Source organism: Parus major, chromosome 1, assembly GCF_001522545.3.
Source record: "Parus major isolate Abel chromosome 1, Parus_major1.1, whole genome shotgun sequence".
Classification (NCBI taxonomy): Eukaryota; Metazoa; Chordata; class Aves; order Passeriformes; family Paridae; genus Parus; species Parus major.
Window position 1 is genome coordinate 77,162,977 of NC_031768.1, and position 13,459 is coordinate 77,176,435.

Sequence of the window (13,459 nt, forward strand, 5' to 3'; positions counted from 1 at the left end):
GTTCTCAAAAGTATTTTCATTTCTTCCTAATCGACTGCCATATTTCTCCTAGCTACAAAGTGCAAGAATTTTCTTTTTGTTGAGTAAAACCAGGTAAGAGGTATCTTCCCCCCCTGCCCCCGTTAGATACAGTTTTGTAAACTGAAGGATAGATCAGGCAGGAATGAACAAGCATGGTATTTAAAGGGAGTACATGGATTTGTGATTACATGCAGTGCCTGCCAAGATTTGATTTTCTGTAGATGTTTTTTGCACGGAATGGAACATCTTTGTTCTCAAACTCTGTATGATTATTTTCTCATTATAAATATATAATTATCTGCATCAAACTCAAAAGTGAAATTCTTAGTAATGAAGGCAGTATTCTGTGACTTATTTTAGTTGGTAGAATTTATAACTAACTCTGTTTTTGGTCAGAGTGTTTTTCTGTCACTTAAGACTGTTGATATGAAATTCACTGAACTGGATGAATGGTTTCCTTGAAACTTTTAATCTTCTTTTCACATTTAAGTTGTTTGCTAAACAAAATTCAGAAAAATAGAGTCAAGCTAATGTGCTGTCCAAAGTTTTTGAGCAGCTCATGGAGAACAGAGGCGTTGTGGTTTGAGACGTATGTGGAACCCTTGGCAGTGAAGAAGGTTCTGTATTAAAAAATGTTGGACTTGTCTGAATAGATAATATCTGCAACCTTCTGTGCCAGGGAGCGTTGCTGAGTTGACTCAATGACGACTTTCTGTCAGAGCCTAATGAGAGAATTGTCTTGAGGCACCAAGCCATACAAACTTGAAGAGACAAGCCAGCCATGGTTGAATGAGTGGCCCTCAACAATGTGTTCCTTTGAGCTTCTAAGCTTTGCCTTGTAGTTGTGCAGCGAAGGCCCAGGAGATTCACCAGCCCAGGGAGCCCAGAGAGGCTGTTCTTCGTCACTGGACATTGGGGTCTGAGTGGAGAAGAACATCGTGGAAAAAACAAAGCAGAAAACCCCAGGGAAACACTGCATGGTGACTGCTTCCTCCTGCAGAGGAATCCCTTTCTATTACCTTGGGGACTGTATTTCTTTTTTTTAAAATACAATAATCCTCAGCTTCTTTTTAAGGATTTTCAAGACAGTGGTAAGTAAGCAAGTGATTTCTCAAGCACTTTTATGCTTTCTCAAAACCTATATGGCAGGTAGAGATCACAGTTTGTGATTTGTTGTTTTAGTTGTGTCAGGAAGGTGTAGTTAAAAGGCAGTTGCAGTGTACTTTGTATGTGATTACTGTCTTCAGAGTAGTGTAATATGTGATCTGTTGTCAGAACATTCTTTGATAACTGAAGTACTTCTTGTGTTGTTTTTTTTTTCAACCAAGCTAGGAGGCTGCCTTTGGCCAAGTTCTCTCTTAGGAGCTGAATGGGCTTGATGTAGTCTTTGGATGGTATATTTGATTTTTTGTGTACTCTTCTGAAATGATCCATGTGTCCGTGGTGTTTTGTCTTTTCCCCCTTGAACTTTTAATATCCCAAAGGAATAAGACATAAAGCATTTCCCTGCAATTAATATCTTGCAGCTCTGAATGCCTCTAACATAGTTTTTCAGGCCATCTGGGCATAATCCTCAGAAAAGTCCCTGTGCCTCAGTCAGGCAGAGATATTTCTGCTCTTTCCCATAATCTTTCTGCTGTGGTATTCTTAATGATTCAAAAATAATCAACAAAGTCTATTTCCTTGCTCAGTTTATGTTCTATTGCATTTCCAGTAGGATTCTTAGCACACAAATCTTCTCCAAGTACACTTGAAATAGCCATAAATGGCAGCTGAAATTCTCCCCGAAGTAATGCATTGTTTGCAGTCAACTAAGAACGGCTTCTGTTCCATGGTCCTGATGGCTGAGCACTGAAAGGACAGAAGCACCTTAGCAGTAAAATGCTGGGAAAAATGTGCCCTTTTTCCTGTGGTAAGAAATGTTTCATTTAGAGAAGAAACCTATGCACCTGTAAGAAACTGTCCTACGCATAGTCATCTTGTTTCTGCACAGATTTGTGTCAGTTCTGCAGCTTCTGTCAATATCCGCTGGACAGAATTAGACTTCTGTGTGGATTTTTTTTCTGTCATGAATGGAAGGAGCTTTACTATCTGTTTTGTTTCAGGTATTTCTATACTATCGTTGGAGTAATGATAAATCTTGATGCACTTGCCATAGTGGCACTGTCCTTCATTGACTGACTGATGGAAACAGCCATGAAAGAGGGAATAAATGGAGTGGCAGGGAAATTCAGGGGAAGGAATAGGTGAATGTGGTTTGAGACCCCCAAAAATGCATTTTAAAAAAAGGCATTTAAAGCAGAGAAGCATTAGTTATGTAAATGTATATTTTTTGCTATTAATTTACAAACAAAGTTTATAAATGAATCAAGTATGTAAAAGTAATTGTATGGCTAAGTCATTGCAGGAAGGCTGACTTCCCTTATGTGTTTTTTTGTGACAGCAGATAAGAGCCAGCTCTGACACAAAAGCTGTTTTTTATACCTCAGCTAAGACAACCTGTCCTACAAGCTTTGGAGTCATGCCTTTTTTAATCAAATCCATGCAGTATTTGTATCTGACTTGACTCATTCCCTGCTGTCTCTCTGTACACAGTGCATTTCTACTTCTCTTAGAAGCATAGGATATGACTGCTCAGTTGTTTGTAGGTGTCCAGGAGACTGTGTTTTGCTATGCTGGCCACAAGGAAGGACCAGAATTGGGCTTTTCCCTTCCAGATCTGCACTGACATTCCTTTACCCTAGTTCTTAGCCTTCAGTTGGAAGAAGGGTACTTATCCTTAAGGTGCATCTCCTAGGTATCCGGCTTTCCACCAACTGGTACAGAGTGCCTAGGGGGACCAGCACAAATGCAGATCTCCAGTTTCAGGTGAAATGGGTATTCCTTCAGCTTACTCACTACCTACCTGCAAAGTGGCAAAAATGGTGGTTAAGGAAGGCATTTAATAATTTTCCATTTCTTGAGACAAAGACATTAAAAAAAAAGGGAGTAAAGGAAAGTTTAGATATGTTGAGTATATCCAGAATATTCCTAGATAGTCCTTTAAATGAGTAACATCAGAGAGGTATTTTCCTACAGGAGATTAAACCTCTCACTTGGCTGTTGAGTTGCAATTCCATATTTCACACTTGATTTAAAAAGATACATTTTTTTGAACTCTACTCGTTCTCTCTCAGACATGTTTTTGTAAATGTACAACATCTGCTTTCTTGTCCCTGCAGCATATCTTTCACCTGTAGCTGCTGACCAGTGCATGCTCATGAAGCAGACAGAGACATGCCAAATCTGAGTGCAGGGGCTGGAGAAGCGAGGGCACTTCTTGCATGTGCAATGTTTGTCTGTACAGGAAGGTTAGATATGTTTATGTCAAGGGACCAATTAAGCGACCGCCTTCCTGCTGTAGGAAACATGAAACCAGGACTGCATGTCTGGAACAAAAGTAGTTCCCAGCTTGGTGGGCCTGTCTTTTCAGTAGATGGAGCAGACATGCTTTTGGGGAAAGGAGTAATACAGGAAGGAGCAAGGTGTTCATGCTGTTGGGTTGAACGTGTCATACCAGTGCTGTGGCTTTATGCACAAAAGCTCTGTTCAAAATGTGCAAAGTGACTTGGAGTGTGTAGGAGGTTACCAAGGAGAGATTAACTCAGAGGAAAGAAAAAAAAAATACAGAAAGGGTACATTTTAATATTGTCTAAGCCAAAAAAGATTCCTTTTGCTCATTTTTATTGTGATTCAGGGTAGAAGAATCTCTGCAGACTTGGGAAAAATATTACACAACTATTTGGTAACACAAACCTGTCTCCCCTTAAGTTGTGTGAAGCTAAACAATCTGACCTTTGTGGATTTCAGGACTCAAATATTCAGGAGAAAGTAAAAAAAGAATAACTGGCAAATGGCTAGGAGGGACCTCAGGTGCTCTCCTCATGCATCTTCATTATCAGGAGGCTTGTGCAGTATCCGGGGATAAAATTACTCTCTCCCTGGACGGTACAAGCTGCTCCCTCTCTCTTGCCCAGGATTTGCTTGCCTTCACTCCTGCAGTCACACCCTAAGCTAGTCCTGGCAAAATTATCCAGGTTATGAAAAACTTCCATTATAAGAGCCATAAAGTGGACCCGGGCATCTTGACTGAACTAGGCAATGAAGCAATGGCAGCAGTGGCAGGGTGGGTAGGAGGAGGCAGTCCTGGCTTGGCCTCAGCACAGGATGGGGGTTGTCAGCCAGGCTGTGCAGCATCACTGGTAGGCAAGCACCTCACCAGGCACTACAGCAGGAAAACACGGCAGCTGTTTGGTTCACAGTTAAAAAGCAGACCCTGAATTTAGAGTGTCATGTACCCTCTCAGGTCCCTCTGGAACAGTGCTCAGTGGTGCACAGACTTTCAAGACCCTCTGCAGAGAGTGTGCTTGCAATTCAACTCTGTAACACCCTGGGTTGGATGCAGCTGCTCAGGATGAGCTGCATGCACAAATTGTGCGGGAACATCATCCAGGAGAGGGATTTTTGTAGCAGCATGCTGGCTGCTGTGTTAGAAGGCAATGTGAATATATGGTTGGAGACACTTGCCAGAACTGCAACACTCTGAATCACAGCAGTCTTACCTTTTTAGCAGGACTTAAATCTCTTTTCCTGACCCCATACATGCAAGGAAAGGAGATGATTATTTTTTTGCTCATATCTGGAGGAGCTGTTGTCTCAAAAAACAGCAGCTTCCCTGTCTTGAGGGAAGTAGCTGGGAGGGCATGAGAGAGTGCTGCACCTTCAGCTGGGGGTGACTGTGCTGGAGCTTACACAAGGTGGGAATCTGGGGTAGAGAAGTGGTTGTTGAATGTAGCAGTGTGGGTTTGTTCTGCCAAGTCGCTGCTTGAGCAGAGGACAAAGGTAGGTGGTGGCACAAAGTCCTCACACCCTCTGAGCTGAGCCAGGACTTGTGTTTAGATTCTAAGGTACTCCCATTCTCAGAATCTTAGAGAGCTGTTTCATCTGGAGGGAGAGCTGCTGACAGGTGGGATGGATAGATGATGTTACTTAGTAAAAGAATACAGAAATAAAAGCTGTTCTGGTGTGTAACAGGCCTTCATTCCTTCAGAGATTCAGTTTCCAAGCATAACAATTTTGTGGGGAAAAAATAACGAAGACCTTGTTTGACATAGAGTCAAGGCAAAGTATTCACTAGTTTTTGGTCCTTGTATCAATTTCTTACAGAAACCGTCTTAGTGATGATTGTGACAGAAAGAGCCGTGTGTGACTCTGTGTCAGTGTGGTCCTATTCCTAAGTAATAATGATTTGCCCAGCTGTAGATATGTTCTTCATTGCAGATTTCTAAGCATTCTTTTTATTGCACTTCCAGTAGGAAATGAATTTAAAGGAAATTAAATTTTTAAAAGAATTTAAAAGGCTAAGGTACATGCAAGTAGCACATTTCAGCTGCAGGCATATGTGGTACCTGCCTCAATAGCATTTATGTATCAGCAGCTGCCGAACCCCCCCTGCAGCCAGGCTGCCGCAGTCGTGTCCCTGGCTCCCTTCCCTGCTTCCTCGCCTTACTGGTGCTCTTAATTTAATTTTGTAAGGTTTGCAGAGGGCTAAATTTGGGCCCAAGAGTGTTATTTTTAGAGTCTTGAAAATAGGCTAATGTACAAAAAAAGATTTTTCTCACAGTTTAATGAACCATTTTTGGATTTTGAGGGGGAGAGAAGGATTGGCAGTAAGATGGAAGGGCTTTTCATGTCATCTCCTTAGTCATATAAAGAGCAAAAGGCCCATTTATGACACTGACGTCATCTCAGAGCTTCATGTGCATTGTCCCATACCATTATTTCTCCTTGATCTGTTTCCAAAACTCCTCTTCTCTTATCCACCCACTTTTCTTACCTGCTGCTGGCCCCTGTCCTTCAGTGGTGCTGCAGATGTCTTCTGCCTGCTGCCTACTTTTTCAGCCCCACAGATTGCATTTCCCTGAATCAATTTTATGGAGCCATTGATGGAGGTGGTTTTCAGGAAAATGCCTACCGTTCATTTTTTGGTTTCTGCCAGGATGGGTTTCAAGTGCCCATGTTGCAACTAGAGGCTCACTGAAAATCTAGTGCTGAGCAGACAGTGTATAGACTGGCACAACAGAGAAGTGTTTGTTCTGGGCTTTCTGACCATGTCTGTCTCAGCCTCATGGGAAGGATGACTGTTGTCCAGGGGATTATGTTCTTGCACTGACTGAAATCATCGTGGACTCAGTGCTCTGTTACCAGAGATAGGTACTGTGCTGAAGTCACTTGAGGGGTGGTGAAAATTAGTATAGTCCTCAAGACTGTAGCAAAAAAAACCCAACAAAAATGAAATAATAAGAGGGGAGGCAAGGAGGCTGACCTTGAAGTGCTGTGCTTCCAGGAAGCCAGCTGTCTCCTGCCCTGTGTTGAGGTAAGCATAGGTTTGGATTGCTTACCCTTTCCTCTGATCCTTGAGACATCTCAGAGAGCTGTGAGTAAGCAGATGGATTTTATTAGACTTACAAGAGACACTTTTTAAATTGAATAGACTTTAAACCTTGTCTTTAGAGAATAGCGTTGACATGCAGGTCCTTGTCTTTCATACTGCTTGCCTATTCCCTCCTTCTCTCCCCCACTTGCAGGACAGTGTTTAAAGACCACCTGAGCACTGCCCACCTCTGCCACCTCAGCAGATGTTTGTCATACCAAGTTCTTTCTATGTGTCTTACCTCATATTTGTTTTGGCTTAAGATACAGGCCAGTCCCACAAATGTTTACAGCTGGACGTGCTCCCGCTGACATCTGCAGGAGAGCGGCGGGTCCAGCTGTTGACCGAAGTGATCCTGGCAGCAGCTGCTGCCCGCGTGGGGTACGGACCTTCTCAAAGAAGCTGTGATCGTGTTCTGAACACAGAGTGTATTTTCACTAACGTCCTTCCAAGATGAAAGGCCAAAAAGATGACCACCACTTACAGGCTAATTAGCCAGAAGCCTCCATCTCATTTATCATAATCCAGATGTTATCCTGCTAATTTCAGGGCTGTTACTCAAGCGCAAAATTGGACACACAGGAGTTGAGAGTGGGTCTACATCACAGGCTTTTGTAAGGGAGGTCCTCAGTCAGGGCTTTGATGGGGTGTATGATCTTTGGCCAGCACAGCTGTGCTGACAAGAAGTCCTCGACATCGATTTCTGCTTGTTATACCAGCAAAACCTTATTTTTACTGATACTGCTGATGTCGGGGAAGAGAACTTTCCCAGAAAGTTGCTGCCACTGAGTTCTGTCAATGGTGACTTCTCCTTGCTCACCCTGTGGACCCCAGCCCAGCTTCTCTGGCAGCCTCTGTGGTAAGACATGATCTAAGTCGGTGCAGTTGTGAGGTTTCTGTTAGGAAGCTGGGACTGTACTTGCTTTTATTATTAATTTTTTTTTCCCTAAGAGTCTTTTGAATGCATTTTTAAAAATGTACATCTTGTTCTCAAGAAGGCTTTGATCTTGTTAATCTTTTCATCTATGCATCAATCTGTTGTGTGAAAATGCTGGAATGTGCTCTTATTGTGGCAAGGGCTTTCTTTGGGTTTGTTTCCAATTTTTTTTGCATAGTTTAGGGAATTTTTCTTCCCCGAGGCTCTCCCTCTGGCTTGATCCTACATGAAAGTTGACCACAGACATGTCAGGTTCTAGAATGCCACGTTAGGCTATGTCTTTGAATTTTCTTTGCCGGGATTTCCTGATACAAAATTGAAACAATTACTTTTCTCTTTCCTTGCATTATAATAAAGAAAAACATTTTGGGTGAGCCTGTACATTCAGCTGTGAGCAGGAGTGAGCTCCCTCTGCCTGTCTTCACCAGGTAGGCACATGCCAACCTTGAACTCAAAGTTCATGCTACAGCATGAGGCAGAGTCTGGACTAACTTACCTGCTCTGTCTGTCTGTTTTAAGAGGTTGAGCAAACTGTACTGCTGAGGTTGTGGTCATTTGTCCAATTTGAGGCATGGACATGATTAAATCTATCTGCATTTGGTCACATTACTTCAATCTTGATCACTTCTCTCCTAGGTCTTACAGGTTTAGACCTCAGGTTATGCTTTCCTAGTTACAGCCATGCTTTCCTAGAATGTCCATCTGCCCCTGATAGCAGCTGTTCCTGTGAAAACCCTTGTGTAAATGCAATCACAGGTCTGAGAAGTCATGGCCTGTGATATAACATGAACCCAAAGAAAAGTGAAGAACGGGTCATTTGGCAGCCAAAAAGCTAAAATCAAAACTGTATCTCCTATATATGCCTGTCAAAATGGTACCTTTGTATCTGAGTCAGGTCAGGACTTTTGCAGTTGTGGGACCCTCACTGGGCACAGTGGAGTGACCTGGGTGTCCTCTTCAACTTTCCTCAGTGTTAAGTAGAAATTGCTCTGCTGAATAGTTGGTGTCATTGTGGTAATTGCTGAGCACTTCAACTGGGAAAGGAACTGATTCCTTAGGCTCTGTCCATACTTGTGAGAGAATTTGACTTGTGAAGGTGGCCTGGGCAAGAGAAGGTTGGAGCGTGAAAGGATACCTGGAAAGTGTGCTCCTGAAGCACAGAGCCTGGTGTTGACCTCTGAAGAGACCCTAGGCAGCACTTGAAGATCTTTGAATATTTGTTGTTCTTGGCACTGATGACCTCTAAGTGTAAACTTCTTGCTTTATGAGAACAATGAATTTCTGTTTGTACTTGTATCTTTTGCGTAGGTCCTGAGGGAGGCTAATAAATTGGCCGAAATGGAAGAGCCACCTTTGCTGCCTGGGGAAACCATTAAAGACATGGGTATGTGAAGAGGAAATTCCTTGTTGTTTGCTGACAAACAGTAGAGTATCCTTAGAGAAAAATATCTTGGTGGTCACTGATCAATAATGGCAAATTGCAGATGTTTTGGGAACCATGATCAGGTTGTTTCATTAGTTGAGCTAGTGCACATCACATGGGCCAAGGTAACTGTGTCTTCTTTCAGCACACAGCAAGTACAAAGCAATTTAAGGCTCTTACCGTGAATGATGGGGTGAATTGTACCACTCTTCATATGCTGCCTCATGAGAGGACGTGGATCAACTGTTTCAGTTTGTCCTTGCCACAGGGTAACTTCCTAGGCTGACACTGCACAATTATGTGTCAAATCTCTGTCATGGGCTCTGAGAAAGGATACAGTGCTTTTGCAGGGAATTTACTGTGATGTGGGATATTTTTTTTTTTCTTTTTTCATCCAGACCATCTGACATGCATCAGATTTGCTGATGCTCTCCATTCTGAAGGCTTGAGTAAGCCTCTTGATTAATTTTCTGTGAAAGATTTTGCATTGGCTTTTTTAACATGTTGCCTTCCTCTTAAGATGACAAGGAAGAGTGCAACTTCGGTCCTAAACATAAAAAATCAAAAAATGAAAATTGAAAACACTTCAAAAAAATGCACTCATCAACAAGAATATAAAAACAAGCAAGAAAACCTTCAAACAGCCCACCTCAATGATTAATCTTTTTCTCAACCTCTTTCCTAAGGACTTTGAACTCGTACTCCAACCATACACTGCAGATTGATATCTAACTCACTTCACAGATATAATTAGCTCTGACAGTGAGGCAGTATTTTGAAGGGTTCCCAGGGAATGGTTTAAGAGATCAGAGTTACCAGTGTTTTATCTGTTGGCAAATGGTGTGATGAGCCATGTAAATCTGTAAGACTGTGTGGTTTTTGGAGTAGCCCAGACAGCAGCTGCCTGTTCCACCAAGAAGCTAAAGGCAGCAAAAAGGAAATCTTTGTTATTCATCAGCAATAATTGTTTCCTGTTAAGAGTGCGAAGAAAGGCAAATGTAATCCTCCTTGTATTTTACAGGGAAGGGAAGAAAAAATATTTTCAGCCAACCCAATAATCTAGGGTAAGATTGGCCTGTAAAAGACAGGAATTCCACAAGCAGGGGAATTAGTAAATGTGGCTTCCAGTTTCTTTCTCCCATATGTATTCTCTTATACATACCAAAGGCTGAGCTCATTAGGCTTTCCCATGGTGATAGCACCACCACAACCTCTCTATTATACCTGGCATTCATTCTCACAAACAGTGAAGCACTTTAATGCCTTGGAGATGCCTGTTTATCAAGTAGAGACTGCTGAAATCATACAAGCTGTGGCAGGGTTAAGGTCAGACATGCCGTGTGTGTGTAGGTACATTTGTACATGCGCAGTGTAATTAAGTAAAATTATTTCCTTAGGAAACCAGGCTAATAAAATGCAAATGTGAAAGGTGGTGTGGCTTACAAGCTGGCAAGGCCAGTGTTTGAGATCGTGCCTGGGGTTCCTTACCTGGAAAACATTTTTCTAGCACCTTTCCTCTTTACCCAGAAATCCTGTTCCTTTTCAGATGTAAATGCACGCTTTTCTTATTAGTGGATTTTGCTGGGGTTTTTCTAAGCATTTCAAAATTACATTTTGAGTAATGAGAACTCCAGTGGAAAAACTAGGCAGGCTGCCTTCACCCTTGTTATGCTTCCTGAGTCTGCTTTCAAACCTCTGTCAAACTAGTCTTTGAAAAGAAGTGATTAATAATTGAACACTAATGAAACACTTGGTTTAATTAGAAATGGCTATAAGCATTTTGTATTTAATTGTCCTTCAAACAAATACATGTAAATTTATGTAAGTAAATAAATAATGGAATTACTAGCATGTTTTTTATAGATATGTATATTTTTATTTCTTTTTAACCAGATATTGCGTGCTACATATTTTGCTGCAAATTAGTCACTTCTAATATTTTAAGGATCTTTCTTCACATCCAGATCTCAAGAGTCAATGAAGACAATGCAGAAGCAGAGCTGACTTGAGGATGATTTAGTTATATGAATTGCCAGTGCCCTGGAATAAGGCAGACTTCTTCTCTTTCCCCCTCTGGGCTAAATCTCATAGGGTAAAGCTGGAAGAAATTTAGATTGCCGTTCTGACCCCCAGTAGCCTCACACCTCTTGTTCGTGGTGGCTGTCTTCTGGGTGGGAGGCGAGCCGTCCTTCTGACACAGCCCGTGCAAAATGGGTCCCCTAGGGCTTGGAGGCTTGAGGTTATTAAGATTATCCAGGGAGTTTTTTCATGGATCTGGTAGCTCTGGCCAGTGTGTCTCCTCTGTGTTTTTGAGGGGTGTCATAACTTCTTGGTGATATTGTAAACCATTGCCTGGACACAGCCAGACAGCTGCTTCAGTGGCAGAAGACGTGATAGAGGTAGGGAGGCAGCAACTTAAATCTTGGCATTTTTAATTGATATAAAACAGAAGGGCAGTTAGGAGAGGTGTTTGCTGTGGAAAGCCAGCAGCACTTCTTGCCTTTTGCTGGAATAAGTGAGAAACATTTGAGGCCTTTTAAGAAGGGGACTGTTTTGAGTCACCGTCACTCAGGCTCAAAAATAATTGAATTGTGCAGAGTAACTTGATCGCTGACTTCAGACCTAAGATCACTGGCAGCTGGGTGTTACACAGATTCATGGCTCCTGCAAATCACTGTAGCTCTGCTGGCTTTTAGCATGAGGCCCTTCATCCCAGGGCTGACTCCATGTGTAAAGGTGGACAGAAAGACCCAAGCATCCTAAAAATCACATGTATGAGAGCTGCCTTCTCCTGCTCCTGGTGGCACAAACCATCTTGGGCACAATCCTTAGCTTTTACACAGATTGTTGTCAGCTTCAAATGTGTGCATCCAGGCAGGAGTGCTCTCCTCTTTTCATGCATGATGTTCTCAGCTACTGGCAGCAAGAGCAAACAGTTTGCACCAAACACTGGCCTGTTGACAGGGGTAGTAGTTTTGTGCAAATTTAGGATTCTGGGTGATGGTACTGTCTCTACCCAAACTCTTACCTTCACCACAGAACTGAAACTTGCAAATTGGCTCTAGGCTAGAACCACAGATTAAGCTTGTTTTGTTTTCATGATCTGCAAGGTAGACCCCACAATTATTGTTGCTGGCATAATTTTTCTCCCATAAATTAACTGTGAAATTAACAACTACTTTTTTTTTTCCCTTAAGCTAAGGATGTTACTTACATCTGCCCCTTCACTGGAGCAATCAGAGGAACCCTTACTGTTACCAATTATAGACTGTATTTTAAAAGCATGGAACGGGTAAGCTTATGAAATAATCTGCCTTTGCTACCTTTTCAATCTTTAGATTTAGGAGTTGTTTGAGAGTATTTTTGTGTGAAGTGTGGCAATATGTTTTTCAATATAGACATAAGGGAGCAGGAGCTGGGGATTTTTCCCCCTCCCCTTTTTAAACTCACAAATTTCAACTGTCTACAGGACCCTCCTTTTGTCCTAGATGCATCTTTAGGTGTAATCAACAGAGTGGAGAAAATTGGAGGTGCTTCCAGTCGCGGTGAAAATTCATACGGGCTGGAGATTGTCTGCAAGGTAAAATTTTATCTGTTTTACAACAGGGGAAGGGGAACATGTATTTTTAAAGGTTTTCTCTGTAGTACTGTAGGAAGTTCTGCAAAATGTTTCAGTCAGAATGACTTCACAGGTGTCAAAAACCATGATTTTAGGAGTAATTTTCAGTATTCTCCAGCTCCACTCATTTGAGAAGAGATCCAAACCTTTTTTCAGGCTTTGTGCCTGAATGGAAGTATAGGCCTGCATCCTCAGCTCTCATGGTTGCCCACCAGACTTATCCTAGATAGACTCCAGTTACTGTGGAATTCAGTAGACCTTTCACTCATTTGCATTTCAACAGCAAGAAAGGGGCACGTTTCAACCCCTAAATCATTAGCTCATGTCCACCTGCTGCTGTGCCTTGCCATGAGGGGCTGGTGAGTAGCCTTCAGTCCTCGTCAGGGCTGTTCTTTCATTTCTTTCAAGGCTGTACATATTTCACATGTGCCTCTCAAGAGCCCTTGGAATAATTGGAAATACAGACTGCAGTAAAAATTAACAATTTGCCTCCTCATGTCTGCTTAACTATAGACCCACAAAGCAGAGAAAGCCACCATCTCATCTCCTAAATCCATATTTCCAGTCAGCATGGCTCTTCTGATTCCCTCAGTGACCACATCGGAAGAGCTGGATTCAGAACCTTGTAGGTCTTGGGCTGCTTAGAAGCTTGTCAGAGCCCCTCAATGCTAAAAGGATGCCACTTGCTGGGTAAGAGCAGATGGAGGAATGAAAAGGAGTACCAAACTGCTCTGGTCACTGCTGTGATTTAGAGGCACCAGAAAGCTAAGCAGACTGTCAAGCTGTGGGTGTGCTGAGTCAAGACCAGTTACTGCAATCTGTACCAAATCATCCAGCTGCTCCCATATCCATGGCAGTCATAATCCACCCTGGCTAACATAGGGTGGGGTGCTGGTGCTGGCAAGCTAATTTGTTCCCTGTTTTGATCTGGATTCCTAGTCCTCAGCCATTTTGTGTGTAAGCACACTTGGTCAGGTTTGGAGTGAA

At 42.4% G+C, this 13,459-nt stretch overlaps 1 protein-coding gene across 5 annotated transcripts in view; it reads left to right on the forward strand.

The window, feature by feature from the left end:
• Positions 1-13,459, forward strand: part of MTMR2 (myotubularin related protein 2) — a 62,493-nt gene that overhangs the window by 28,707 nt on the left and 20,327 nt on the right. For 4 of the 5 annotated variants that reach the window (XM_015625208.3, XM_015625238.3, XM_015625259.3 and 1 more), the window contains exons 3-5: positions 8,739-8,814; positions 12,051-12,145; positions 12,323-12,433. In XM_015625208.3, the coding sequence (XP_015480694.2) occupies positions 8,739-8,814; positions 12,051-12,145; positions 12,323-12,433 (282 nt within the window). The remainder of the gene's footprint in view (positions 1-8,738; positions 8,815-12,050; positions 12,146-12,322; positions 12,434-13,459) is intronic. The other variant, XM_015625218.3, reaches the window with a different exon arrangement.